Consider the following 27926-nt stretch of genomic DNA (forward strand, 5'->3'; position numbering starts at 1 on the left):
TTTCCTCACGCCCCTCTCCCCTTTGCCTCCTTCCTTCCCCCAGGCCTCAGCCTCAGGCCTCAGCCTGGCGCCTCAACCAGTCCCCACCACGTCCCCTCACTCACCTCTCTGGGCGCCGCGGACCCCTCACGCGCCCCGGCCCCGCCTGTCCGCGCACGCGCGCGCCTCCCGCGCTCCCATTGGCTGAGCCACTCCTGGTGCGCTCCCACTGGCCGCGCCGAGCACCGAGTGCGCTCCTGTTCTCGCTCCCCCCCGAGCCCCTCCCGCCCATCGCCGTGGTTCCGCGGGCGCCCGCGGTTCCCCGTCTCTCTCTCCGGTCTCCCTACGAGTCTTGCCCTGCGCGGGGTGTCCCGGTGAGTATCCGTCCCCTGCTCTCTTCTCCGCTTCTGCGGGGTCGTGGGTGCGCGGAGGGACCGGGAATACAAGGCGGGGATGGAGTGTGCGACGCCCTGTGGCGTCCGGGTCCCCCCCGGGCTCCTCATGGCGGCCCCTTTCCCCCCACCCCGAGCACCCTGGTCTCCTCCCGCGGTGCCTCCCCTCTCCTGAAGCCCATCCCTGCAGGGCGTGAGGCCTCGTTTGTCCTCGGGCCTCCTCCTTTCCTGCCTGTGCTCACAGACACTTTCCGTGTATTCACCATTATTTACCTTTTTATTATCATTATTCACCTTTTTATTATCATTATTCACCTTTTTATTATCACTATTCACCTTTTTATTATCACTATTCACCTTTTCATTATAGTTATTCACCGTTTGATTACCAATATTCACTTTCTTACCATTATTCATCTTTTTTTACCATTACTCACCCTTCTTTCTTACCATTATTCTCCCTTTCTTACCATTATTCACCCTTTTTCTTATTGTTATTCACCCCTTTTTTAACTGTTATTCGCCCTTTTTATCATTATTCACCCTTTTGAACAGTTTTTCTGCCATTTTTTACCATTATTCACCTCTTGGGTTTTTTTAACCCTCATTCACCTTTTTTTTTTACCCTTATTGGCCTTTTTCCTACCACTATTCACCCTTTTCTTGCCACTATTCACCCTTTTTCTACCACTATTCACTCTTTTTTTTACTATTCACTCTTTTTTTTAACACTCTTCACCCTTTCCTTACCACTATTCACCCCATTCCTTACCATTATTCACCCTTTTTCTTATAGTTATTCACCCCTTTTTTACCATTATTCACCTTTTTCATCACTATTCACCCCTCTTTTACCTGTCTTCACCTCTTGGGTTTTTCTTACCCTTATCTACCATTTTTCTTGCCCTTATCCACCCTTTTTCTTACCCCTATCCACACTCTTTTTTTACCATTATTAATTTTTTTTTACCATTTTTTTTCACTATTATTCACTTTTTTTAGTTTCTAATTGCTGCCTGGCCCACAGAGAAAGCTCTGGGGAAGGTGGGAGGGTATCAAAGCTTCTGTCTTCTCCTGACAAAGGGTTGAGCCCCGGTACAGTCGCTGGGCTGCAGTGGTGACTTAAGGCCCCAAATATTTAGAGGGTTCCCTTTCCTCCATCCCTGCAATTAATTAATTTTGCAGGGATATCCCACTGAAATTGATATTTCTCCTCTTTCAGGAAGGAACCAGTCTCTGAAGGAACCGTGGCCTCTCTGGCAAGAAGGTGACAAGGCAAAAGCAATATCTTCACCATCCGTAGGGACAACTTTGTTGTTGGAGATCTCACCAGCATTAAACCCTATGAACTATGGAAGATTCTAATTAGCCCAGCATGGTGGGATGCTCCTGCATGAGTTCTTGTTTTACCTCTGGCCTTTTGTATTTTCCCGTAAGTTTTCATGGATTTAGAGACTCAAGCTACGTTTTAAGGTAGCTTTTTTGCTGTAGCACAACGGGATTGCATCCTGTCAGCGCAATCTTGGCTCAGCCAGGAAGTGTATCCAGCCTGCATGGACAGGGCAACGTTCGCCTGTTCCACTGCTTTTTATCGTGACCACAACAGTTCATCTCAGGGTGCATTCTGCCTCCCCGGAGGACACGTTGACTTTATTGACAAAGTAGATTCATTCACTTACTCAGACTTTTTCCGGGATTATTTGATTCCCAACCATCCCTGTATTTTCTCAGCTAAATTCACTGAAGACTGGGGCAGCAGGAGAAACTGGGTTACTTGGGATGGAAAGCCTGACTTTGATTATCTGCTGCAGAAGTTTGGTAAGTTGTGGCATTTTTAATATCTAAAACATGTTTGCTAAATGACACAGCTCTTTTTTAACCTTAGGAATAGAATCAGTAGACAAAACGGAGCAATTCTCCCATTTGTTTCTAAGTTAATACATTCATTTTCTATACTCACACTATATTTCGTCGATTCAGGTCTCTAATTTATTCCCATAAGCAAATAAAATAACAAAGCTCTGTATAATCTAAGCATACCAATTTATATACCTGCTTAACCTTAACCAGCCTGATATTTTCCCCAGGCAAGAGAAAAGTATTCTGTAGTTACAGTGAAATATCTCTCCAGACTGTAAAATATTGGTTTATTTAATAGAAATTGATACCCCACTCCTCATGTAGTTTAAGAGGAAAATTCAAGTCATGTTGAATAAATAACTTCTGGTCTGAATTGTGTTTGCCTAGTGATGGTGTTGGGTCTGAGAGCTGGACCTGGTGCTGTTGCTTTTATGTGTTTGTGCTGTATTTAGCATGATGGAGCTGAGATATTAGAGGCTGATGCAGTGGATATGGTCAAGGGAGCTCAGTTTTAGCATCAGTTATTCTGTCCCCTTGTGGGCTCAAAGAGTTTCTGTTCCAGGAGAGGCTGTAGTACCTGTTGCCAACTGTGACGTCAAAGAGTACAATTCTAACCCGAAGGAGCAGCTCCCCTTCAAGGAGTATGTAAAATACTGGAAAGAGTACATTAGAAATGGCTATCGTTCATCCCGAGGGTGCCTTTATCTAAAGGACTGGCACCTGAGCAGGTAAGAGAGCACCCTGCATGCCATGCACAGCAGAGAGCTGCCATAGACAGTTAACACTCCATTTTTAATGCCTGTTTAAATGCTGACAGTGATGGTTTTTAGCACCTCCCCACCAGTGTATCAGCTTGTACTGCTCAATTCTTGGCATACTTCCCATGGTGAGATGTTTAAACAAGATGTTGTTTCCTGGAGACATTCATGGGAGCTTTCTTTTTCATCTGTCTTGTAAATAACTGTACATTATCCCTGTGGAAACCGTGTGGCTGGAACATTGGGCTTTTGTTTGACTGCTACAAGGCAAACCTTACTTCTTAGAAAAAGGGGAGACATTTCTGATAGTGTCTAATTTGCTGTGAGTGTGTGAGTTGTAATCATTTATCCTGCATTTTCTTTTCTGTTAATCTTCCCAGTCATAGACTCATAGAATGGTTTGGATTGGAAAGGACCTTAAGGCCCATCCAGTTTCAACCCTCTTGCCATGGGCAGGGACACCTTCCACTGGATCAGGTTGCTCAAAGTCTCATCCTAACTGGCCTTGAACACCTCCAGTGACTGGAGATCCATGACTTATCTGGGCAACCTGTCCCAGTGCCTTACCATCTTCACAGTAAAATTCTTTTTCCTAGTTCCTCATCTAAATCTCCCCTCTTTCAGCTTAAACCGCTTCCCCCAGATAAAGAGCCCCTCCCCAGCTTTCCTGTAGGCCCCCAGTTGTTAAAGTTCTCTTCACCCTTGTTCTGCCTTTCCTTATTCTCCAGCCTGCTGCTTGCAGGGTGGCTGCATTTTCTGTTCCCTGTGTCTGCGTAGGACTTCTATGGTTTTTTTCAGTCAAATTTCTTCTTTCTTCATAGTATCCTGCTCTGAATCCAGCTTTTTGTGATCACATTTTCATTTTTGTGCACTTAAAACAGAGGAAATTTGTCAGTATCTGCCTCCTTGTTTGCTTTCCCATACACCAGTGCTGTGGCTTTCTACAGAAAGTCTGTGCCTGCAGCCCAGGATGGGCAAGGGGGGCAGCACGTCATGTGGGAGGAGGCCACACAGCTGTGAAAATCCCACAGCCTGGCTTCCCTCTGAATCCTCACACCCCAAGCTGTCATCCACTTGGACAACCAGCCTTGCAGGGGTCTCATCTAAAGAGAACGTGTTTATTAGAAACTGCCATTGCTGTAATTAGTCTCCCAAATAGCAGTTAACTTCTGTGGCTTTTCTGGGAGACAGAAAAGCACTGTTATGTGCATTTTCCATTCACCTTAAAGTTGTGAGTGATATAAAGATGGCAGCAAAGTATTAATGGCCTCCTCCAGACCTGGCTGGTCTCTGTATCTGGGTTTTGGGAAATGAAGTAGAAGGAGCAATGCTGTATTTTTCTCAGAGCCGTTTCCAACACATTATCTTTTCAAGAGCTTTCCCTGAGCAAGATGTTTACACAACCCCTGTGTATTTCTCATCTGACTGGCTGAATGAATACTGGGATGCTATAGCTGTGGATGATTACCGGTTTGTCTACATGGGACCTAAAGGTTCATGGTAAGCCAGTGTGGTTTCTGTCACTCCTATATACTCACTTTTAGGATTTAGTGTAACAGGGCTACATTGTGCTTCAAGTTATCATCATGCTGCAAAGGCAGTGTTTGGCCATAGGTCAGCCAGTCTTGTTTCTCAAGCAGGTCATTTGATTCTAGATATGAGCTGTCCTTATGCGGTCAGCTAAAGTGCTTTTGCTCTTCAAAAACTCCTGAACTGTACCCACAAAATCTACAAAAGTTGTCAGCTAGCTTATATAAGATTTTGGAGCAGAAACTCCCTGGGAATCATCAGCCACTTGTGCTTTGCAGAGTCAACAGAAGCCTCAGAGGGGCACTGATGAGTTGGTCAGATACTTTGCAGGTGAAAAATAAAGTCCAGCGTTGGTGATAAAGTTGCATTTACAGTATTCTCATCAGTTCACATCACTGAATCTCCTGCCATTGATGTATTTGCCAGACAGATTCAAAACTAACGGCTGCAGAAGCACAGAGGATATAAAACATTGCAATACTCTGTCAATAAAGTGGCCTTTTAATACTTATAGCTGTCAAAATTACAGAAAGGATGACAGTTGAGGATCAGGTTTGCATAGTAAAGGTTGATTTCTGTGTGTATGTCTGATTCTCAGAGACCTGAATTCATCTTACAGCTTTTAGGCACTGTGTTTTCTTTAACCTCTGATTTGTCCCACAGGACTCCATTCCATGCCGATGTCTTCCGTTCCTATAGCTGGTCAGCCAATATATGTGGGAGAAAGAAATGGCTCTTGTACCCTGCAGGACAGGAGGAATACCTGAAAGACTGCCATGGCAACTTACCCTTTGACGTGACTGCACCTACTCTTCAGGACAAGAGTGTTTACCCTCGCTACAACCAAAGTCAACCCCCTGTTGAAATTGTGCAGGAAGCAGGGGAGATAGTCTTCATCCCCAGTGGATGGCATCATCAGGTTTACAATCTGGTAAGATAACCGATACCTACCTTTTCATAACAGAGAGAGATAATCGGACAGCAGGCTTGAATCAAACTTTTATGGCCACAGCACATTGTGGATGCCAAAAGTCTAACTGGGCCGCAAAGTGTAGAGAGGTTCATGGAGGAAGGGTCTGTCAGTGGCTGCTCAAGGCTGTGGCCAAAAGCAAGCCTGAGCAGACAAGCTTCTTGAGTCATTGACCACTAGAAGCTGTCTGCACCCTCTTTTCTTATGCTTTTCCTCATTAGATGCTACCAGTCACTAAGAAATAGGATGCTGGGTGAGGTGGACTTACGAAAACGCTGTAAATCTTGGTTTCTAACTGTATTTTGTAATACAATAATAGCAAAAGCTAACAAATTCGTCTTTGTGATCTTTGTGAAACCAAAATTAACCCTATTCCTTTCTCCCCACCACCTTCCCCACCTTTTTGACTTTAAAAGACATGCTCCAGCAGAGGAACTAGAGACATTTGCCAGTTTAGAGTGAAACAAAATTTGATTCTTTAGGGACATTAGAAAGTGACAGCCTTTCAGCACAGTGGGTGTGTTGGTGCCAAAGACACGTTTCCCTTGCTAGAAATATGATTTTACATTTTGTGGCATTGGCGTCATTGACAACTGTTTTCTCTCTTTCCTATTCTATGATTATGCCTTCAGGAGGATACAATTTCCATTAACCACAACTGGGTGAATGGCTGCAACGTGGCTATAATGTGGTGTTTCCTGCAGGATGAATTAGCAGCTGTCCAGCGGGAAATCAATGAATGGAAGGACCCTATGGATGATTGGCATCTACAATGCCAGGTATAACAACGTGATATAACGTTTCTTGTAGCCCCCTTTTAAATACTGAAAGGCAGCTCTGAGGTCTCCCCGCAGCCTTCTCTTCTCCAGGCTGAACAACCCCAATTCTCTCAACCTGTCCTCATTGCAGGGGTGTTCCAGCCCTCTGGTCATCTTCGTTCCCCTCTTTAACCTCATACTTGGAACTGGTATACTTTTCATATGGAAGCAGGAACTGGTGTCAACTTCATGTTGCAGAAAATCAAGTATTACTTTAGTAAGACAGGAAAAGGCTTGTACCAGCAAATATTTGCTATGTCAAAGAGGTTAGGGTGTTGTCTGAAAAAGTAATGCTTCAACTGTTTTCCTTCAACCACCAAGGTTAATGTTAGCATCAAGGTCAACCCTTTACGTAGTATCTATGTTCTCCTTTGTAAATCATAAATGCTTCTTAATGCAAACAGAAAAACTGCTAAGACAGACCCTGCACAGAAGAACTGGTTTGAAGACTATTCATGATGAAATGGTGAATCTGAAACAAGCATAATTAAAGTGAAGGTGGCAGCAGGTTTCTGTGACTGCAAAGTGATGCTTTTGGAATGCATAAATACATTTAGCATAACTATTTAGCAGTGTTGTATCTTCTATGCTCCAAAATCTGAAGCATGTAACAAATGTAAAGTTTATTTCTGGAAGATGTTACCACTGATAGGTTAATATCCTTTGTTTCAAAAACCAGTATAATTTAATCATAGAATGGTTTGAGTTGGAAGGGACCTTAAGGATAATCCAATTCCAGCCCCCCTGCCATGGGCAGGGACACCTCCCACTAAATCAGGCTGCCCAAGGCTCCATCCAACCTGGCCTACTTAGAAGAAATAGACTGTTTCTTTTGGGGTTAGTGGCACTTCGCGTAAGGTAAAGGATTTTAGTGCCCTTGGAGAATTACAAAAAAATATGATTAAACATGGTTACTACGATTCCAGGTAGTTAGCAGCTTGACAAAATATGTTTTTGTAATTCTTACTGTAAATAAAGGAGAGTTGTTTCCATTTCAATGCTGGGTTTTTTTTTCCCCGTAGTTGATCATGAAGTCTTGCACGGGTATAGACTACAAGGAGTTCTACAACTTCCTTAAAGTTATTGCAGAAAACAGGATTTCTGTCTTGGAAAACGGCCTCGATGATGAAGCTTCGGCAAAGAACACTCCAAAAGCTGCAATTTCCACCTTGGGCATGCTCCATGCAGTCTTTGATTTAAAGAGGACTGTGAAGGTGTTAACTTCATTGAGTGCTAATGAAGATTTCAAGAAACTAGACCTGACGTCACTTTCTCCACCTCCGGAGGCATTACTCCACCACTTGAAAGCAGCAATAGATACAGCACTACTCTAACTTCCTATTTATTCAGTTCTTTGTAAAATGAATCTTTTGCAAAATGGGTGCTTGTAGAAGACTCCTCCCTGTTTAATAGCTGTTGCAGTTTAAGTACAAAGAGCCTTAATATAGGGTGGGGAGAGAGTACATTCATAAGATGATGTTTAATTTGACAGCATTTTAGTACTTAGAGTAACTGGACAGGAAAAAACTCAGATAAAGCAAAACCCAGATCACGTTAGTATTATATTGTGGTTCCCTGCATTCAGGGAGGGGCAACAGAAATTCTGTGTGGATCAAGCTTAGCTCTGTCAGGGCTAAATATTGAGATTACAGTGGTCTGCACCCTCTTCCCTCTGCTTCTGAGAGCACTGTATACAAGTGGCAAACCTGCACTGCAGGCTTCAGCCATTAAGCGCTGCTTTGTCTGATCACACCTAAAATTGCTTTAAGACCTGTCTTCCTTCCAGGTGCAGTTCAGTCTTTTAAACATTAGAGGACCCTAGTTAATGAGCTTCCCTTGAAGCCTGAGCTGGTTCAACAGCTGTAGTCTGGATATGGAAGAGCTGACTGTATTTTCCTTTACAAGTGGCATCTCCCTAACGCTGAAAGTTGTGAGTAGGTTCAACCTTCATACAGCTGCAGGGCCTGCAGGATTAAATTTAACATATCAGGAAGCTGCTGTCCTGATAGCAAGTCTGCCACTGATAATTTAAGCACGTGATCCACATCAAAAGGAAGAACTTGACTGTACTCTCACTTTTATACACACTATTTCAAGGCACAGTATTTTATCAAGCAGAGATCTGATTAATCAGGGAAGCTAGCAAGTAGCCTCATATTGTCTCCTTAAAAAAAGCCATGCTGTTAGCACACCAAATAAAAGAGCACTACTGCATGGTTAATAGCACAACTTTCAACCTAGATACTACCCTCGGGCTAAGAGTATTTCTAGTGAAGTAGCCCTCTTGCTTTTACTGGTTGATGAGAAAGCCTAGAAGCACAAATGGCTGCACACTGTTACCTTAGTTGCCACTTTAGGGCTTACTTGAATTGCTGCTCAAGAAACTTCCTCAAATTTCAACCAGGTGACCGGTAAGAGCAAACACTAACTTTGTGTTTAGAAAGTGCAATAGTAGAAATCTTCAGTAGGCTGAAAAATCTCATTGTTTTTTAGATAATCCTGTGGAATTTGTACATGCATGCATTTTGCATGTCCTATTTTTGTAGTAGAAGTTCTGCATTTTGGGTAGGAAACAGTACCTGAAATTAAACCCAATATCCAGAGCATGGAAGAATGCAGTATGCAGAAAACAAGAAAACAAAGCTGCTTTTTTTTTTTTTTTTTTTAAAGTTTTTAAACAGCTGTGACTACATCTCAGTAATTCACCCTTCTGGCAGAGTGTTTCTTTAGACTGGAAAACTGCCAGTTTTAGGCAATGCTGAAAAATTAAAAGTTCAGGTGGTTACTTATGGCTGTTTACATTCTCAAAGAGAGGCAGATGGAGCTTTCTTCCTTACTTGAATAAGGTGAGATTTCATAGAGGTGCAGAACAATGGTTTAAAGCTGACAATCAGTGCATCGGTAGGAAAGCATGGTTTTGGTCTTGTATTCCCCAGTCTCACTGCATGCTGTGCAACTGCTATTGGCACCAACCACTTTAAACACTGGAGTTTTATAAAGGGTTTGCTTAGATGAACAATATTTTTTCATTTCACATCCCATGAATCTGGAACTGCTTGGCTTTGCTGTGTGAAAACAGCAAAACTACAAGTCTTGCTCTTACACAGAGAGCCCAGTATCTCAACATACCCAGGACCTGTTTAGACACTTTACTACATCCTCATTTGAATGGATGACATGAGTTTGCTGTGATGCAAAAATTCAAGCAGCAGTTCTTGGGGGAGAGGCTTCATTTCTGCAGTTAGTTCTTCTTCCCCATGGAACACTGGTAAGAAAAATGATGGGCCAGCAATTTAAGATAGCTAAGGAGGTGTTCAAGTAAAGGAAGAGGGGTTTCAGCTCTTGCTCTCACTTTTCACCCGAGCTTTCTCCGTACCACAGCATCTTCAGCTCAGAAGATGGATAACAGCTTTCCTTCATAAGTGTGAGACAATGGAGTAAAAAAATAGAGTTTAATCGCAGGAAATGAAAAGTTTAAGCCATGTTCTCCTTGCTGATTTGGCAAGGAACAGAGGCACAAAGGTTACTTTTATTGATTCAGTCTCTTTTACAGTTACATTAGGAAATGAATTTGTAGTTTAAATTCTCCATTCCCACGAATGATTGAGGTAGCTGAATATTTTCTGAAGTTAAAGAGAAGAAAAATCCTCAAGTGTCTCAAGACTGTGACAAGATTGGAATAAGAATTATGAGAGCCTGGAATCTCTTAAAAATTAGACAGCTTTATTTAAATATGAGTTACTGTAAAACATACATTAGGATACTCTCATGCCAATATATTAACTATTGTAATCGTATTATTTATTAAAGCATAATACTTGTGATAAACAGGAGGAAACAGTCTGTAGAATTGTTTTGTTTTCCTGAAGTCACAAACCTGGACAATTTAAAGTCAAACAGTAAATAAAAAATTTTTAAAAAGCAGATTAAAATGTAGTTCAAAAGAGCTTTTGCTCTAAATTTGTAACTCAGACATTACTATTTTTGTCTGGTAAGAATAAGATAAAAATATCCATTTGCCTTTCATAAAGGCTGCATAAAAACCAGCCCAATTCTAATCTGTACTCCATGGGTGTCAGTGGGTGATCTGTCAGCACAAAGCTGTGCACCTGGGAAAACCAGGGGGGGGCTGCAGCTCTGTCGGTGCAGAAATCCAGGTGGGTTTATGCTTTGTCTCACCAGGATTTAAGATTTGTCACCCAGGACAATGCACTTCCTTTCTTTTAGGCACTCACGAACCCCTGCAGAGTTACAAAGCAGCACGAGAATGTTCAAGGTGCAAGTGTGAGATCCCTGAGATTTAACAGGAGCCTGCAGAGTATAAATATACACTCATAAGTATGATAAAACAAGTTAGTTAGTCAATAGCAGCTTTACAATGCAACGGAGAGGTACTCAGTTTGGCTTAGGTAGGAAAGGGAATGGAAAACCATCCTCTTGGGGATACAGGAATAAACACCTCACTCCTGTAACACATTGTTTAGGAGCATGGAGATGGCCTGTCCTGTCTATGCCCCATTCCTGCCAGCCAGGAACAGTCCCAACAAAACAGTTCTCGTGGTTTCACTTGACCACTTTCTATACAATAACCTCTTCTCCTTTACGTCAGTTCACCAGCAGAGAACAAATGCAGCATCTGAGAGAATGATTAAATGAGGTTTCAAGGCAAATTTGCAAGAAAATGAAATAAAAATACAGGGCAAAAGAAAACCTGGCCGCTTTCCACAAAGGGATTCCCAAGCACAAGCTGAGGTTGCACATTGAAGGCTTGTAGCCCACTGCATCTCTATGGCTGTGTTTTACGATCATAGCCAGTTGAAGAGAAAACCCAGCAAGAAAACCTCATCTGATAAATAACCGGTTTTCCCTATTTAAAGGCAGCCAGAACAGAAATTACTCAATTGCTTCTTCATCCAACAGAGTTTGGTCAAGAAAGTGCAGCAGAGAGGAGGTTCCCTTTGGGTTTAGGGCTCAGGAGCTGTGGGTCACGTGGCCGTTCTCTCTTTGGTGGAGTCTCATCCTCTGGATGTGTTCATAGCATGACTGGGCAAGGAAAAGAGCAACCTATTAAGGAGCAGTTTGGGAACTTTGGGCCAACGTCTGCTTTCTTGCACAAAATTGAAGCCATGCAGCCTTACAAGCTAGACACAAGATTAAATCTGTGCTATAAATTAAGAAGATATTCTCTAGAATATGTATTCTCTAGACTAGAAGGAAAATAAGCCGTGGAAGGCATATAAACAGCCCTCTAAAAGTAAGTGAGAGTATAATGCATCAGTGTCTCTGCTACTCAAGAATCATACAATGGTTCAGGTTGGAAGGGACCTTAAAGATCATCCAGTTCCAACCTCCTTGCCATGGGCAGGGACACCTATCGCGAGACCAGACGGCTCAAGGCCCCATCCAACATTGCATTGAACGCCTCTAGGGAAGGGCAGCCACAATTTCCCTGGGAAACCTGTTCCAGTGTTTCACCACCCTCATAAAGAATTTCTTCTTAATGTCCAATCTGAGTTTTTCCCCTTCCCATTTAAAGCCGTTCCACTTCATCCTATCAGTACAGGCCCTTGGAAAAAGTCCCTCCCCAGCTTTACTGTAGCCCCCTTCAGGTTCTGCAAGGCTGCTCTAAGGTCTCCCCAGACACTTCTCACAGCTGAACAACTCCAACTCTCTCAGCCTGTCCTCATAAAAGGAGGACCTCCAGCCCTCAGATCATCTTCACAGCCCTCCTCTGGAACCTGTTCCAACAGTTCTATCTCCTTATGTTGGGGGTTCCAAAACTGAATATAGGTCTCCAGGTGGGGTCTCATGAGAGTGGAATCACCTCCCTCACCTTGCCGGCCATGTTTCTCTGTTGAAAACATTTCCTTACCTCCAGTGCTGTTAACAGAAAGTCATACAGTCCTCCTTGATTGGTGGGGTCCATCAAATCTCTGATCAGATGGATTTCAGCTCCCAGGTGCTGTATTCTAGGAAAAAAAAGAAAAAAAAAAAAAGTCACAACTAGAACAAATCTCTGGGGACTGGTGTTTGTGGGCTTATGTTTGAACATCGTGATATCCTTTTTATCCTCTGATGCCCAAAACTGTACCCAGTACTCAAGGTCAGGCCACAGCAGTGAGGAGCGGAGCTGGACAATCACATGTCATTTTACAAAGTGCCTTTGTTTGACTTTGTAGACCTCCTCAATGGTCAAGAAAGCTGCCTAGCAGACAAACCTGTGTCATCCAACATGACTGCAGGAAAAAAAAACCAAGCAACTTTCTGGATTTCATAGCCCCAGATTTAAACATTTCACGCTCTTTTGGAGACCAAGCACATACAGGAAGTTAGTCAAGGATTTTGACTTAAATTTGTCATGAAAAAATAAAGTACAGTTTCATTCTACTGGATGTAAGCAGGTTCCTACATATCCAGTAAAAGCGGCATGGACACCTCCACAGGAAAAGCCCAATGACTAGATGGTCAGTGTTCAAGACCTTCCTAGTCTCCAACCTGGCTCACAGTGACCCACCGAGAATGGAAAACAGAAGATGTACAATATGTAGATGATGCCTTGAAGGCATCAACAATTGGCCTTCAAAGGCATCGTGTTTCTATTTTCTGCAGATGCAGGTAAGACCACATTTCCCATGACAAGCCTGAACTGTTCTCTTGGATAAGAGATGGACTCTCAGCAAGCCTATAGCTGCTTTACGTCAAGGCCAACACCACCACACCACAGCTGGTAGACAGAAACATAGAAAACAGAAACATAGAAAACAAAAAACAGCTCAGGAAAAATCATGTTTAAACACAAAACAAGATTTATTTGAACTATTTGGCCTAGAAGTGTGACTGTCCTTTCTCCGATTGAGGTATCACACAACAACGGGACTGGGAAATGAAAGAATTCCACTTACTTTGCTCGGGATACAACGTACATCAGAAGGGGCAACAGGTCGTCCATGGGGAGCTTGTAGTCCTTCTCCACTACTCGGGACACTGTGCTCTCTATCTCCTCATATGTCTTCTGGAGGATCACCAGCTTTTCCCGAGGATCCACTGTGGTGCTGCCAGTGTGAAAACAGTCATGTCAAAGGTGCCTCTACTATACAGTGAAAGGGATAAAGCAGCAGAACTAAAAAGAACACAGAGCAGACTCTCATGCTACAAAAAGGGGTCAACAAGGATATGCCAGGAGGCATCACCAGGGTGTGTTATCATCCACGTGGACCTTGAGTCTTCTCAAGTTCTGAGTATGACCTGCTTGGCCTCATGTCAGTCTTCCATTTTAAACAGGGCTAATCTAAGTCACAGCCCCTCAAATAAGCATTAGAATATGACATGAATCACTTTGGGCAGTCCTATCAAGAAACTGCTCTTGCAAGGAACTAATACAGTTGTCACATCCATAAGGTTGTTTTTTCTGCCCATAACAAGGTTTAGACTAGACACTAGGAAGAAATATTTTTATGCTGAGGACAGTGAAACACTGGAACAGGTTGCCTAGAGAGGTCATGGATGCCCCATCCCTGGAAACATTCAAGGTCAGGTTGGATGGGGCTCTGAGCAACATGATGTAGTTGAAGATGTGCCTGCTTACTGCAGGGGGTTTGGACTAGATAACCTTCATGGTCCTTTCCAACCCAGACCATTCTATGATTCTATGTAGCCTCTGCTGTCTTGTCTAGAAGAGAAGTCATGTTGGCATTCACAAGGAGGCCAGTGTACCAGGACTAGTGCACTTAGGAACCCAAGAGCGCTTATCTGATTGATTCCACAACACTTCCCTGCTCCCCTTTATCTTCCTTCCCACTCATTCCTAAAATATCATCCCCTAGGCCAGGCTTCAAGCCAATAAATCAAACTGAGCTTCTTAAATAGAGCTCTGCTTTGCTACATTAAAAGCTTTGGATGCCACACTGAGTGGATAACCCTCATGTAGGCGTATGTGTCTGAGCAATAGGCTCTATCATGACCAAGAAGTCACAGTCAGGCCCAATTTGCTATGCACACTGACATGACTGAACTCCATTTCAAAGTCAGATTTTGTGTACAAACTTTTAAACAAAATTAAGGGGATATATTTGCCAGAGGAGGCTTGCATTTAAACATACTACGTATTGTCATTACGTTTTGGTTTGGGTTTTTTTCCCCAAACAAAAAGTAGTTCCATAGCATTTACTTTTTCTTTTCATCTGAAATAATACTACAAACAACTTTGCTTTAAATTATCTTGCACGCTGACCCAGATGTACTTTTATAAACAGGTGAAAAATTGCAGCATTTCCCAAAACAGAATCATAGAATGGTTTGGGTTAGAAGGCACCTTGAAGATCATCCAGTTCCAACCCCTTGCCATGGGCAGGGACACCTCCCACTAGATCACATTACTCAAACCCTCATCCAGCCTGGCCTTGACAACCTCCAGGGATGGGGCTTCCACAACTTTTCTGGGCAACCTGTGTCAGTGCCTCCCCGCCCTCACAGAAAAACATTTCTTCCTAATATCTAATCTAAATCTCCCTTCTTTCAGCTTAAAACCATTCCCCTTCATACTCTCTCTGCACTCCCTGTGACATACAGAAAATCCCTGTCAGCTCTGGTCATCAGTCAGAGGTTATAGATGGTGACTTACATGAGCTTCTGCAAACACTCTGTGGCAGACAGGAAACACTTGTCTTTGATAAGGGACCGCCTCTGAAAGGGAGACAAATTGTTGAAGTAGAATCATCTCTCTGAGAGCCACCACAGGGCTCCTCAGTGCTGGACCCAAAATAAGCCCGTTTGCTACCCATAAAAGAGAGCAAATTAAACTTGTTGTAGATACTGTCACTCTGAACACACTTAAATGTCTACAGAGCCACTCTGACTGCTCTTTGAAACACCACCGAGCAGAGCATTACAAAGCAATCCTATGCAGAGCTCATATTCCCACCCATGGCAATTCATATGCAGTTGCTACAGACCATAACTAATCAACACATATCACGTAGCTGTCATTTCTGAATGCAGTCTGCTCTGTGGTTGCTTAGGAGAAGGTCCATCATTAGCCAGCACCAACACGTAGCCTCAATGCCATCTCACTAAAATACCAAAGCCAGCTCTTAGGCTTATTTCTTACCTGGTTGGTTGTCAGGGTGAGATCTTTCAGAGGCCAAAGGTGTCTGAAAGGAAATTGCAGAAAGAAGATTTAGAAGGCATGTGTCTATGTCTCAACTGCACCCTAAGTCAGTCTTCACTGTTTTTATCTCCTCATTCCAAGTGATGTTACACTCTTCTAAGTGTAGAGGCTGCGTTTTCTCCTCTCACTGCACTCCTACAGGAAGAATTAATAGCTTATGCTCATCAGCCTGAGTGTAGGGTTCATTTTACTCACAGACATTCCTGTAAAAACTGGTGGAAAGTTCTGGCACTTTTACATTCAATTGTGAGTCTAGACTGAATCAAATTGCCAAATTGAGTCTCCAAGTCCACTACTGCCCTGCTTAAGTCCCTGAGGTGCAGATGATGCTGTGTTAGAAAAGCTCACATGCCTCTTGAGTCTTGGTTCTCATAGTTCATTCCCAAGATGGATTCTTCGGGGTCTGGAGAATAAGTCTTACAAGGAACAGCTGAGGGAACTGGAACTGTCTAGTCTGAAGAAGAGGAGGCTGAGGGAAAACATTGCTTTTTACATTTACCTGAAAGGAGGTTGTACTGAGGTGGGTGTTGGTCTCTTCTCGCGAGTAACAAGTGATAGTTATATCAGGGGAGGTTTAGATTGGATATCAGCAAAAACGTCTTTACTGAAAGAGTGGTGAAGCATTGGAACAGACTGCCCAGGGCAGTGGTGAAGTGTCCCTTTCTGTAGGGGTTTAAAAGAAAGGTGTAGACGTGGCACTTGGGGACATGGTTTAGCAGGCACAGTGGTGTTGGGCTGATGGTTAGACTTTGTGATCTTAGAGGTCTTTTCCAACCTTAATGATTCTATGATCTAGCTGCAGGAATGGGTGGAGAAAACATCTGGCTCCACAGTAATTCTCTTGTATTGAGACCATGTGGCCACACTGTTACAGGAAGTACCCTTTGTTGGGCTACAGCTCTGAGACACGTTTATAAACACTATCTGATTATTTCTGAGTTTGAACAAATCATTTGTTAGGTGAGCTAGAAAACAGGATTTTTGCTAAAGGAAAATGAAAATCAACATATAAAACAGCATCTTTCCACTAGTCAATGTTGTTCCAGGCTATTGCAGGCATTCTGTGACTGGACTTCCACCACCATACCACGGAAAACTTTGGCGCTACAGCTCATGATGGACCCAGGAACAGGTTGTGTGTCCTTTCCTCCAGTGCCATCAGAGCTTTCCTTGGGTGCTACCTTCCCAGCTGGTATCATGGGGCTGCATCCTGAGGTGAAAAAAATGTCACTTACTTCTGCACATCCAGAAACTCTAGCAGCTTGATGTCAGGAAACAGACTTAGGTCCACAATCCCTTGGCAGTACAGGTCATCTTCTCTTTCATGATATAGCATGTAGAGCATGAAAAGCTCAGGGTAGAAGCAGGGCAAGATCAGTGGCAGGACCACACTGCATGCTTTCTCATCACTGCAGTGAAGAAAAGCAATACAGAGTCATGAAGTGAGACTTATCTTGAGGCACACAGGACACAATGGAAGAGGCGGCTTCTGAGACTGCAAGGTGTTTTCCATGTTCTCTCATCTTTCCTCTACCTTTGAGTTCAACATCACAGCTGAACAGTAGCAACCTATATGACACTCATGCTGAAGATGCAAGTGCATCTTATGCTGTAGGACAGGAGAAGGGTACTGTTTCTCCACAACATCTCCTTAGTCACTGGAAGAAACCTGGAGCACCAGAGACCTATCTCTAAGTGTTCTTACTGATCTGTTTCAGTAGAGCACTTGTTTCTTAAGGAAGAAGGACCAAAGAAACTTAGATAAACCTGTTTTCCAACTGTTACTCCACCAATCCATTTCGTTCAGCTCATGGGATGGGCTACAGATTACAGCAAAGAGAAATCTAGACCAAATGGGGATAGCTAAATAAAGATGTTTCTTCCCACCCCCAAAGCTCCTAAATCTGGATCTCTCAGAATTATTGCTACCTTCTTATTCTAGAAACACAGAATCATAGAATGGTTTGCGTTGTGGTGACACATACCTTGTATCTCCATCCACAAATTTCGCAGGCAGTTGGCCTTTCTGTTCCAGTGCCAGATGGAGCAAACCCCTAGCAAAGAAGCAAAACCAAGGTTTAATTCCCTCTGTCCTTTTTTTAATGGCAATTTGTTATTCACAAGTGAGGAGCTTACTTGTGAATAACAATTGATACCCCAAGTGATGCTCTGTCCCAGAATCAATTGGGGTAACAGTAAAGCTCTGTAATCCTTGCAGCGTTGTTCCATTATTCAAGTTTCACAGTATGAGGGCTTTCTCCATTACCAGCAGAAGCTGTTGGGATTTAATAAGTGTTTAAAAAAATCTCCATAGCTACTGAAGAATAGAGCTGTCCCTGGAGATCATAGAATCATTTGGGTTGGAAGGAACCTTAAAGATCATCCAGTTCCAACTCCCCTGCCATGGGCAGAGACACTCTCCACTGGGTCAGGTTGCTCAAAGCCTCATCCAGCCTGGTCTTGGTCACCTCCACAGATGGGGCAATCCATGACTTCTCTGGGCAGCCTGTGCCAGTGCCTCACCACCCTCACAGGAAAAAATTTCTTCCTAAAATCTCACCTCAATCTCCCTTCTTTCAGCATAAAGCCATTCCCCTCATCCTAAATCAGCACTTCCTGATAAAGAGTCCTTCCCAGGTTTCCTGTAGTCCCCTTTTAAGTACCGGAGGGCTGCTCTAAGGTCTCCCTGAAGCCTTCTCTTCTCCAGGCTGAACAATCCCAACTCTCTCAGCCTGTCCTCACAGCAGAGGTGCTCCAGCCCTCTGATCATCTTTGTGGTCCTCCTCTGGACTCTAACAGATCCACGCCCTTCCTCTGCTGAGGACTCCAGAACTGAATGCAGCGCTCCAGGTGAGATCCTAAGTGTGGTCTGCTTTGAGCACCATCTCCTTTTATTCCCACTCAAGGTTTTGGGACTCGTCATACCAACCAATTCTCTAAGCTGTCTATGAACATTGAAGGATGTTCATGCTCTACTCTGAAAAAGTAGCTTGGGATTCCCTTGATATTTCCAAGTGAAAACTTCATAATCTTAAAATAGGGATTAGAGAGAAGTTGCCTTTTCTGGTGTAGAAGTATCAGTCTAGGAGACTTGTAGCCAGGGGCAGAGGAGAACAAGGTGAGTCTCCCTCTCCACACTACATATCTGAAAGGTCTTGAGACATGAAGCAAGCTTTCCAAGGCATGCACTGAGCTCTGAAACACCTTCACAGGAACTAACTTTCACGTCATCAGCCCTGTTGTACTGTTCACAAACACAGCTTGAACCCTCTGCTATGCCAAGTGACAAAATCATACTGCAGTTTGAACTGAATCATATGTGACTTGTTCCCAACTGCTGTGCTATTTTTCTCAGACTGCTCTGGGATAGACAACCCCTCATCACAGAGCTGGCAGCGTTCCTCACATAAGACTACACTGATAACAGCAAAGCTTTTATCCAACCTCTTATTTTTAAGGTAATACCACCTTGATCGCAGCTAGAGGCAAAGGTCCCCACCTCTGCCTACTGTGGCATTTCTTGTATCTTCTAAAAGATATTCAAACAGCAACAGGACCCCAATCATGCCTTTGATCCAGTCCTTAATTATGCATGGGCAAAACCACACAACTGATCCACCTCATTTTAGAGTCCCTACTCACACCAGCCAAGCCTCAACAATGCGCTTACACCACAAGTTCTTAACTCTTGTTGAGTTGAGGCATGTTAAGATTAAGCTATTTTTCATTCAGACATAGATATCAAACACTACCATTGTGTGCTCTGATGTGCTTTGCAGTCTTCATTACTTATTAAGGTTTCTTGCTCATATTTCTGCTTGCCTAAATGAAATTTAGGCTAGATATTAAGAAGACATTTTACACTGAGGGTGGTGAAACACTGGCACAGGTTGCTCAGAGAGGTGGTAGAAACCCCATCCCAGAAAACATTCCGTGTCAGGTTTGATGGGGCTCTGAGCAACCTGGTCCAGTTGAAGATGTCCCTGTTCCCTGCAGGGGAGTTGAACTAGTTGACCTTCATGGTCTCTTCCAATCCAAACCAATCTACCATGGGTAACAGCTCACCAAGCTGCTACAGCTCAGGGAGATTTAGTCGCATTTAAGCCCGTAAGTCATGTACTGAGCAATAATAAAGGTTTCCTAGGTCCATATGACCTTAACTATTGCAAGTATGTCTTTATCTAGCATCATCCTGAAGCAACTCTTCTAAAAGACGTGCTGTGAAATAAAGCAGTCCTGTCACCTGAAAAAATTACCCCAATGGTCCACTCTACAATCTCTCTATGCTGATAACCATTGAAAGGACTCAGTGTGCTTGACTTACTGGTAAAACTCCCATATTTTCTTTGCGTAGTACTTGACTTCCTCTTGTGCCATAGTCAGCAAGTGTCTGTTGGCCCCAATCCCAGAATATGTTGCCTGAAAAGCTATCATCAAGGCCTTCAGCAGCTTTCCCAGTGGGTGCAGGGAAGACTTCAATGCCTGCATGACAGAGGAATATTAAATTGTACAAGTCAGCCCTTGCCATAGTAGAAAATAACATTGAAAAGCCATCCAACCTTCTCTTGTCAGCAAAGGAGAACAAGCCTGGAGGTAATCAACTATAATTTTGGTCTATTTTTGCTGCCACAAGCCTATTCTCCACCCACTATCAGGAGGGAAATGCTTAGTACGATTGCTGTACTGATGAGATTTGCTGTGTCAAAAGAGGGCAGAGGGTGCTTCAAGGAAAGGTTGTCTGAGGAGAAAACAACCACCAAAAGGGCATGGAAGTTGATAAATCACTTCCAGCAGCTGGCTATTCCCTGACACAGTTTGAGAATGAAGAGTGAAGCTTTATCATCGCTTCCTGGCCTGTACAGCTGTACACAAAATGAGCATCCAAAAAGCACAAAGGATATCAGTCTTCACAAGCATAGGTATTCACACAATCAAGAGAACACCCTTGAAGTCACTAGCAATGTTATATATGCTGCCAGAAAGTAACAGAAAGTTGCTACAAGCTCTGTCCATGTCTGGTGGACAGGTGTGGATCATCATGGTTTTAAACTTTACCTTCTCTAAATAACTCTGTAGTGACTTCTGCCCCTGGTGCTGGACGAGTTCTTCAAGAATATCTTCTATCTTCCAGGATACATCCTCAGTCCCCCTGGAAAATGAGAGGTGAGGAAGGATGAGCACACAGTGAAGCCCTAGGATAAATGCCAATTGGTATTGCAGGCAGACACTAAGGGGGCAATGAGACTATTGGAACAAATGGGTTTTTCTCTACCCGTTTCAGTGGAATTGCTCCACTGGTTTAAACCACCTGCAATGATCTAAATTCACCACCTTTGGCTCCCTTACAACCAGCCTTGGTTGCATCCTGCATATGCTGGTCTAATCTATTTTAGATATTTTCACAAGGGCAGATGAGTTTGCTCAGCTGATGCATAGCATTCAGTAGGGGCTGGAGAACAAGTCTTACGAGAAGCAGCTAAGGGAATTGGGATTGTTTAGCCTGGAGAAGGGGAGGCCAAGGGGAGACCTCATCACTCTCTACAATTACCTGATAGGAGGTTGTAGTGAGGTGAGTGCTGGTCTCTTCTCCCAAGTAAAAAGCGATAGGATGACAGGAAATGGCCTCACGTTGCACCAGGAGGGGTTTAGATTGGATATTAGGAAAAAATTCTTCACTGAGAAAGTGGCCAAACATTGGCACAGGCTGCCAAGGGAAGTAGTGGACTCTCCTTCCCTGGAAGGGTTCAAAAAAATGCGTGGACATGGCACTATGAGACATGATTGAGTATGCACAGTGGTATTGGGCTGGCGGTTAGACTTGATGATTTTAGAGGTCTTTTCCAACCTTAATGATCCTATGATACCAGCTAGGACTCCCTCAAACACGAGAGGAGGCAGAGATGACTGGATCACATGCAGATGCTTTCATTCAGTCAAATGAGTCCCATCCAAATTTTCACTTACAAGAATCAGTCTCAACTGTAAATTCAGGCTTAAAATTCGTCCTCCCGTCTCATGAGGAGGAATAGCTGAATAATGCCTGAGCTCATAACTTTAACACAAGGTAGATCCTAATGTAAACATCTATCCAAATGGGCTCCTCTATTGCAATGAAGGCGTGTAACACTCATACCTTTGGCAGAAGAGGTACTCCTGAGATTTCCGCAGCTCCTTGCTTGTTTGTATGTGGAACCCCATGAAAGACTCCTCTGTTTCTTCTTTGCAGCCAGAATGGATAAACTCCAGGAACTGGTCATAGATTCCCTTCCATCTCTTCTCTACTGGGAACTCCTCGAGGCCCAACTGACTACAAAACATAACACAGCATTAGGCTTTCCTGTGTCCCTCCTCAATGACTTCACAGACTTCACCTTCAAATATGGGAGGTTAATCAGAATCAGATATTAACACAAGAATTATGAGAGCAGAGAAGCACAGCAGCGCCTAACTGGCAATTCAAAGCAACTCAATTCTATTGTCCTGGAAAAAAAGTGCTTTGGGTGAAGAAAAACTCCTGGTGTATAGAACATCAATAATCTGAATTTCTTCCTGAAATTGATCACAGGATTTCTGCTCCACTTATGGAAGTTTCTAGACTATTTATTTCAACTGAAAGCCTGCAGGGAACACTGAAAGCAAGAAGGCAGTTGAGCAACTACCAGTAGTTATTTCTGTCTGAAAAGCACAGGAAACGGGAGCTGTTTCTACAACACAGATATTCTGATGGACTGGAAATGTTTTGAGGAGGAAAGAAGAGGAAGTTTAACTGGGTTTTGTGAGAAGATTTCCCCTCAGAGAACAGGCAGCTGTGTTTTGCATTGGGACTCCCTCATTTGGCTGAACCCAGGGAATCCAGCCTGGCAACCAGAGCATCCGTTCGCAGGGTTCAGCCCTGAGTATAAGAGTCTGTACCAAAAGATGCGTCCTGATAGCTTCAGCTCAGTTATTCCTGCCTTTCACTCGCATCATTGCCTGCCAAACCACCAGCAGCACCCTGTGAAGCTCTAATCCTGGCCCCATAGCTTTCCTCCACATAGACCACTATGCAATTTAAGATCTTGAGATCTTCACAGAATCATAGAACGGTTTGGGTTGGAAGGGCCCTTAAAAATCATCCGGTTCCAACTCCTCTGCCATGGGCAGAGACAACTCCCACTGGACCAGGTTGCTCATAGCCTCATCCAACCTGGTCTTGAAGACCTCCAGGGATGGGGCAGCCATGACTTCTCTAGGCAAACTGTTCCAGTGCTTCACCTCCCTCATAACAAAATATTTTGTCCTAATATCTAATCTAAATCTCCTCTCTTTCAGCTTAAAACCATTCCCCTTTTTTCCACCCCTGCATTCCCTGATAAAAAGTCCCTCCCCAACTTTCTTGTAGGCCCCCTTTAAGAACTGGAAGATAACTCTTTCAGGTAAGAACTTCCTTGATCCCTGTTGGGATTGATCCAATACGCCTCTAAGTAAAGTCAAAATACAAGCCATGACCCAAGAAGTCAGCTGTTGTTACTCACGCTTTGGTTATCCTCTCATCCAGCTGCTCATTCGATGTGTTCAGAATGCCATGAGTCTGAAGGCCTTGGCCAGATTTGTTAGTAAATGTTCCCTCCAAAGTGAAGCCATTGGCAAAGGACAGCTTTCCCTGCAGCAGAGAAATAAAGGGTTATTCTGCCAAGATCTCATTAGTGAGAGGAAATAAGCTGGACCAAGATCTCAAATTCTCTTTTCAACAGAGCCAGCTCCAGAAACAGCGACTAAGAACAACTTCCAGCACAAAGGTGCACATTTTCAGCATCCAAACCAATGGTGTCATTAAGGTGACAGTTACTGGAGAAAACAATGTCTTTGCTATTGAATGGCAGGCATAGGATTCTGGAGGGGAAAGACTGCTATAATCAGAGTAAGACATTTGCATTATGCTTTTCAAATACCCAATTATCTTCCATCAGTTATAAAATTTTCTGGCTTAAATTTGACAACAGCTATTTCTAACCTAGTGTGAACACATGAAACTTCAATTTCTCTTCTGTTTTTCCTCTGCTTGTTAAAAACATAAGCAAGTTTGACCTCACAAGCAGGGGTAATCATATGATATTCACCATAAACACTTCCAAAATTTTGCTGCTACCAAGAAAAACCTTAAATTCTCTGAGGCAAATACAGAAGATGCGTAGTAGCTTGACTCAAACTTAGAAGTTTTAATTAAATCAATTCCAAAGCCAAACAATATTGTAACTAGTCTGGCTTTCAATACAAGCCTGATATCCTCATCGCTAAAGTAGGATTCACACCATCTTTAGATAAAGAACAGAATACTTCAGACTAACCACTCAAAGTAAACACTAGTTCTGCAGGAAGCTTTATCTAAGCAACAGAATTGGTCTCCGCAAAATCTACACTAGGTCTTCTGGCTGGAGAACCATAGAATTGGAACCATTCCATTTGGTTGGAAAAGCCCTTTGATATCATGAAGTCCAACCATACCTGCCCATGACAAAACCATATCCCTGAACACCTCATCTACCCATCTTTTCAACACCCCCAGGGTGTAGGGACTCTACCACCTCCCTGGGCAGTCTCTGCCAGTGCCTGAGAACCTTTTCACTGAAGAACTTTTTCCTGGTATCTAATCTGAACTTGCCCTGATATACCTTGAGGCCATTTCTTCTTGCCTTATCACTTGTTACTTGGGAGAGCAATACCCATTTCATTACAACCTTTCAGGTGGGTGTAGACGGTTCTCCCTTCAGCGTCCTTTTCTCTAGGCTAAACAATCCCAGGTCCCTCTGCTGCTCCTCAAGAGACTTGTAAGAAGATCATGACAAACTCTTCTTCCCATTGCAAGTCAGTAAACGATAGGGTTCGTCTGCAATCCTTACCATCTTGAGGTCCACCCAGTCTGATCTAACCACCCATTTCCTGTCAGATTCAGATTTCTGTAACAAGCTGGAGGACTAGTTTTCCATGCAACAGGACACATTGTGAATATTTTGACCAGATATTTCTGTTAAAGATCAACCGCAAAATGTTGAACTTGTCAGTGCAGCATCCAGATTGCAAAATTAAGCTTCCACGATCCCTCAGCTACGTAAACATCTGTTACATCAGCACAGTGCTTGTACTTCAAGTCCTTTTGTTTCATACAGTGTTTCCTGTGTTACCAACCACTACAAAAGCTGAAACACTTGTTCTAAGGACACAATAATATCTCAACTGCAGCTGCAAAGCAGAGACAAAATTGTCCAACAAATATAAAAACCCAAAACCTTCAACGTAAACCACACAGTAAAAACCAAAACAATGCACAAAGCTCCCAGCTTCCTGAAGTCTCTCAGCTTCAGCCTTCCTTCTGTGAATGAGACTCCTAACAGGAAAAGAACAGGAAAGTGTTATTTTCTAGGGGACTGGGGGAAGGGGAAGAGGTGGATATGAACTTTGAAGATTAATCTTTGAAGATCAGGAAGAATTTTTTTGGACGGGTTTTGAGCAACTTAATGTAGTGGAAGGTGTCCCTTCCCTTTGCCACGGGGTTGGACTTAGAGGACCTTTAAGGTCCTTTGCAACCCAAACCATTCTATGAATCCATTAGTCTTTCTACAAACAAGCAACTGTATAGGAAGGCTGAGATGAAGAAAGTGCTCACCTTTCCAACAAACATTAGATCTTCCGTGAAGTTGCCTTCATACACAGAGTCATCTTCCAAGAGCAGAATCCCAGAACCCTTCATTTGAAAGAAGAAGTTGTGAATTTGTGACATTAACTTCCTAATTGCTCAAGTTCAACTATAACCAGCCACTAGCTTGAACTATTTATGGGCTGCAGATTGGCGAAGCCTTTTGAAAGCCCAATATGTTGTTGCAAAGCTCGAGAGAAAAGCAAAGAGGTGCTCTAGAGATAAACTTTTAGGCATCACAGCATAGAGGAGAAATACTGAGTAGTCAGGAGGATTTAAACAGAGTTACTACGTTTATTACTCTAGAACACGGAACAAAAGGCAAGTTCCTCATCTAAGAGCAGCCACCAAGAATTGCCAAATAAGTCAAATTCATGGCCTTCCCAATCCTATGACCTTTAGGTGATTGCAGCCAATTGTGTCATGCTTTGCAAGACGATTAAGAGGGAAGTGGCTGCTACTTAGAATTAGCTTTGTTGTGTTGAACAGGCAGGATAATTTATATCAATGAAGAAAGATTCTTCTTGTCAGGGCTTAGCCCGTGGTTTGGGTCTGAAGGTTTATACGTACCCATACCAACCAGAAAATGCGGTCACTTTTAGAGCTGTAACACATTTTCCGCTGGAATGGTTTTCTTGATGGAAAGCACCCTTTCTGGCAAAAATAAAAGGTTTCCAAGGGAAGCTTCTTGGCTTTACCAATTTTCCACTAGGAAAACTGAAGTGACTGCTCCCCACCCGGAAGCCTTGTGAAGTTAAAGGAGCCTTTGGCAGCTGGCAGACCAAAAGAGAGCTTTATTTTGGTTCCTTGCAGATGGAGCTTTTATGAAAAGCCCTTTCGACCAAGTTTCCATGCTAAACATTTTGTTCTAATTTGGTGAGTGGGGAAGGGGTTGTTTGTTTTTTTAAGTGCGTATTTTTCATGAGAAGAAATGCTTTTATTTCCAAGCCAGCCTTAGTGATGCCAATCCTTTTTGCTTTCCCCGACAACATCTAAACTTTCAATGAGCCGGTCAGCCAGTTTGTCATAGGCAAGCTCACACTGGAAAGGTAAAGCCTCAACAGTCTCAAAGATAGATTTAGTCTCATATATAACTGCACAGCACTTAATGTATGAGTTCTGGGCTATAATTCTGAGCTTATAGTCAGTCAAAGAGCCAGACCTATAACACATCTTAACATGAACAAGTTGAAACTGGATGTTCTTTAAGGTCCCTTACAACTCAAAAAATTCTATGATTCTATAAATCCATTAGCTTTTCTAATTCCTACCTGCACCTCAGGAAGATGATAAGAAACAAGATTTCATCTAGGCCTTGTTCTTCAAAAGTATTATTGTTGTCAAATATCAATGTTTAAGTTGTCTTGCTTTCTATTTTCCTTCAAAGACTGATTATGAAGTGAAACATTAATCTTCCCCTCCACGGGGAATTCCATGCCCTACCGATATAGAAAGTTCACTGAAAATGGATACTCACCACCATTTTATCAGCATGAAATATTCTTTGATAGCAGACACCCGACTGAGTTACTACAATGCCTTGTCCATGTTTGTGATCATCGAGCCATGTCCCTATGTATCTCTCCCCTCTAGAATGCAACAGAAAACAGATTATATAGCCTCCAGGAGCAGGGAAGTGATTGTGCCACTATATTCAGTGCTGATGAGGCTGAACTTTAAATCCTGTGTTCACTTTTGGGCCTCTCAGTACAGGAAAGACCTTCAGGGGCTAGAGCGCATCCAGAGGAGGGCCACAAAGCTGGGGAAGAGTTTAGGAACAAGTCTTGAAGAGAAGCTGAGGGAACTGGGATTGTTTAGCCTGGAGAAGAAGAAGCTGAGGGGAGACCTCATTCTTCTCTACAATTACCTGAAAGAAGGTTGTGGTGAGGTGGGTGTTGGTCCCTTCTCCTAAGTAACAAGTGATAGGATGAAAGAAATGGCCGCAAGTTGTGCCGGGGTAGTTTAGATTGGATATTAGGAAAAAATTGTTTACTGAAAGAGTGGTCAGACATTGACACAGGCCACCCAGGGAAGTGGTGGAGTCTCTTTCCCAGGTGATGTTAAAAACCCTGTAGATGTGGCACATCATGACAAGGTTTAGTAGTCACAGTGGTGTTGGGCTGATGACAATGGAGTTGTTGCTCTTAGAGGTCTTTTCCAACCTTAATGATTCTATGAATCTCTGATTCTATATTTTTCCATGTTTTATTAGAACTTAGTCAACTTGATGTACTACTTACTGAGGCAAATTTTACCTGATATAATACTGTATGCAGCACAAATATCAGACGTACTGTACAAACTCAATTCATGTACTGCTTCCTCAGGAGTTCAATACTTATAGCACAGCTCAAATACATCTCCCATCCATCCCCAAAGTCCCCCCTCATCAAAACATGAGGGTTTTCCCCTGCCAACAGATTAAAACAAAAAAACTATCAGGCACCTAAAGCCGGCCCTGATCTATACCACCTTTACCTATCTTTGTCTTCCCAGACTCCATATCCGTTCTTCTTGTCATTCTCCCATTGTCCTGTGTACTTAAATGGATGCTCAGCTGAGTGGTTCTCCAGTATCCCAAACCCTTGACGCACATTGTTTTTAAAGTAACCTTTGTAGACCATATCATTCCCATACCTGCAAGGAGAGAGACAGAAGACTGTGACGATTTGATAGCTACTATTGAAGGAGGAAGCCAGGGGAGTTAGTAGATTAGGATCACCTGCCTCCTAAATATTCCAAACGGATGAATGATTGATCTTGTTTGATTGATAGAGCCT

At 43.1% G+C, this 27926-nt stretch overlaps 3 protein-coding genes across 8 annotated transcripts in view; 1 reads left to right on the plus strand and 2 right to left on the minus strand.

Annotated features, from left to right (window-relative positions):
- Positions 1 to 169, minus strand: part of SNAP47 (synaptosome associated protein 47) — a 33505-nt gene extending 33336 nt beyond the window's left edge. The window contains exon 1 of the mRNA XM_009556117.2: positions 105 to 169. The gene's annotated coding sequence lies outside the window, so the exon portion shown is untranslated. The remainder of the gene's footprint in view (positions 1 to 104) is intronic.
- A 59-nt stretch (positions 170 to 228) lies between these two features.
- Positions 229 to 8634, plus strand: JMJD4 (jumonji domain containing 4). Its single transcript, XM_009556109.2, has 7 exons — positions 229 to 353; positions 1594 to 2189; positions 2794 to 2959; positions 4364 to 4489; positions 5183 to 5450; positions 6122 to 6268; positions 7330 to 8634. Exons 2-7 carry the CDS (start codon positions 1925 to 1927, stop codon positions 7639 to 7641), a joined length of 1284 nt encoding a protein of 427 aa, XP_009554404.1. The 5' UTR covers positions 229 to 353; positions 1594 to 1924; the 3' UTR covers positions 7642 to 8634.
- Positions 7681 to 27926, minus strand: part of ALS2CL (ALS2 C-terminal like) — a 56476-nt gene continuing 36230 nt past the window's right edge. For 5 of the 6 annotated variants that reach the window (XM_054060713.1, XM_009556110.2, XM_054060714.1 and 2 more), the window contains exons 13-26: positions 27625 to 27783; positions 26624 to 26735; positions 25117 to 25194; positions 22988 to 23115; positions 21607 to 21780; positions 20529 to 20622; positions 19798 to 19955; positions 17459 to 17527; positions 16709 to 16882; positions 15414 to 15456; positions 14928 to 14989; positions 13210 to 13359; positions 12180 to 12276; positions 7682 to 11350 (exon numbers count right to left, since the gene is read on the minus strand). In XM_054060713.1, the coding sequence (XP_053916688.1) occupies positions 11279 to 11350; positions 12180 to 12276; positions 13210 to 13359; positions 14928 to 14989; positions 15414 to 15456; positions 16709 to 16882; positions 17459 to 17527; positions 19798 to 19955; positions 20529 to 20622; positions 21607 to 21780; positions 22988 to 23115; positions 25117 to 25194; positions 26624 to 26735; positions 27625 to 27783 (1570 nt within the window). In that variant the 3' untranslated portion in view covers positions 7682 to 11278. Of the gene's footprint in view, positions 11351 to 12179; positions 12277 to 13209; positions 13360 to 14927; positions 14990 to 15413; positions 15457 to 16708; positions 16883 to 17458; positions 17528 to 19797; positions 19956 to 20528; positions 20623 to 21606; positions 21781 to 22987; positions 23116 to 25116; positions 25195 to 26623; positions 26736 to 27624; positions 27784 to 27926 lie in introns of all 6 variants that reach the window. The other variant, XM_054060716.1, reaches the window with a different exon arrangement.

This window comes from Cuculus canorus, chromosome 2 (genome assembly GCF_017976375.1).
Source record: "Cuculus canorus isolate bCucCan1 chromosome 2, bCucCan1.pri, whole genome shotgun sequence".
NCBI classification, from domain to species: domain Eukaryota; kingdom Metazoa; phylum Chordata; class Aves; order Cuculiformes; family Cuculidae; genus Cuculus; species Cuculus canorus.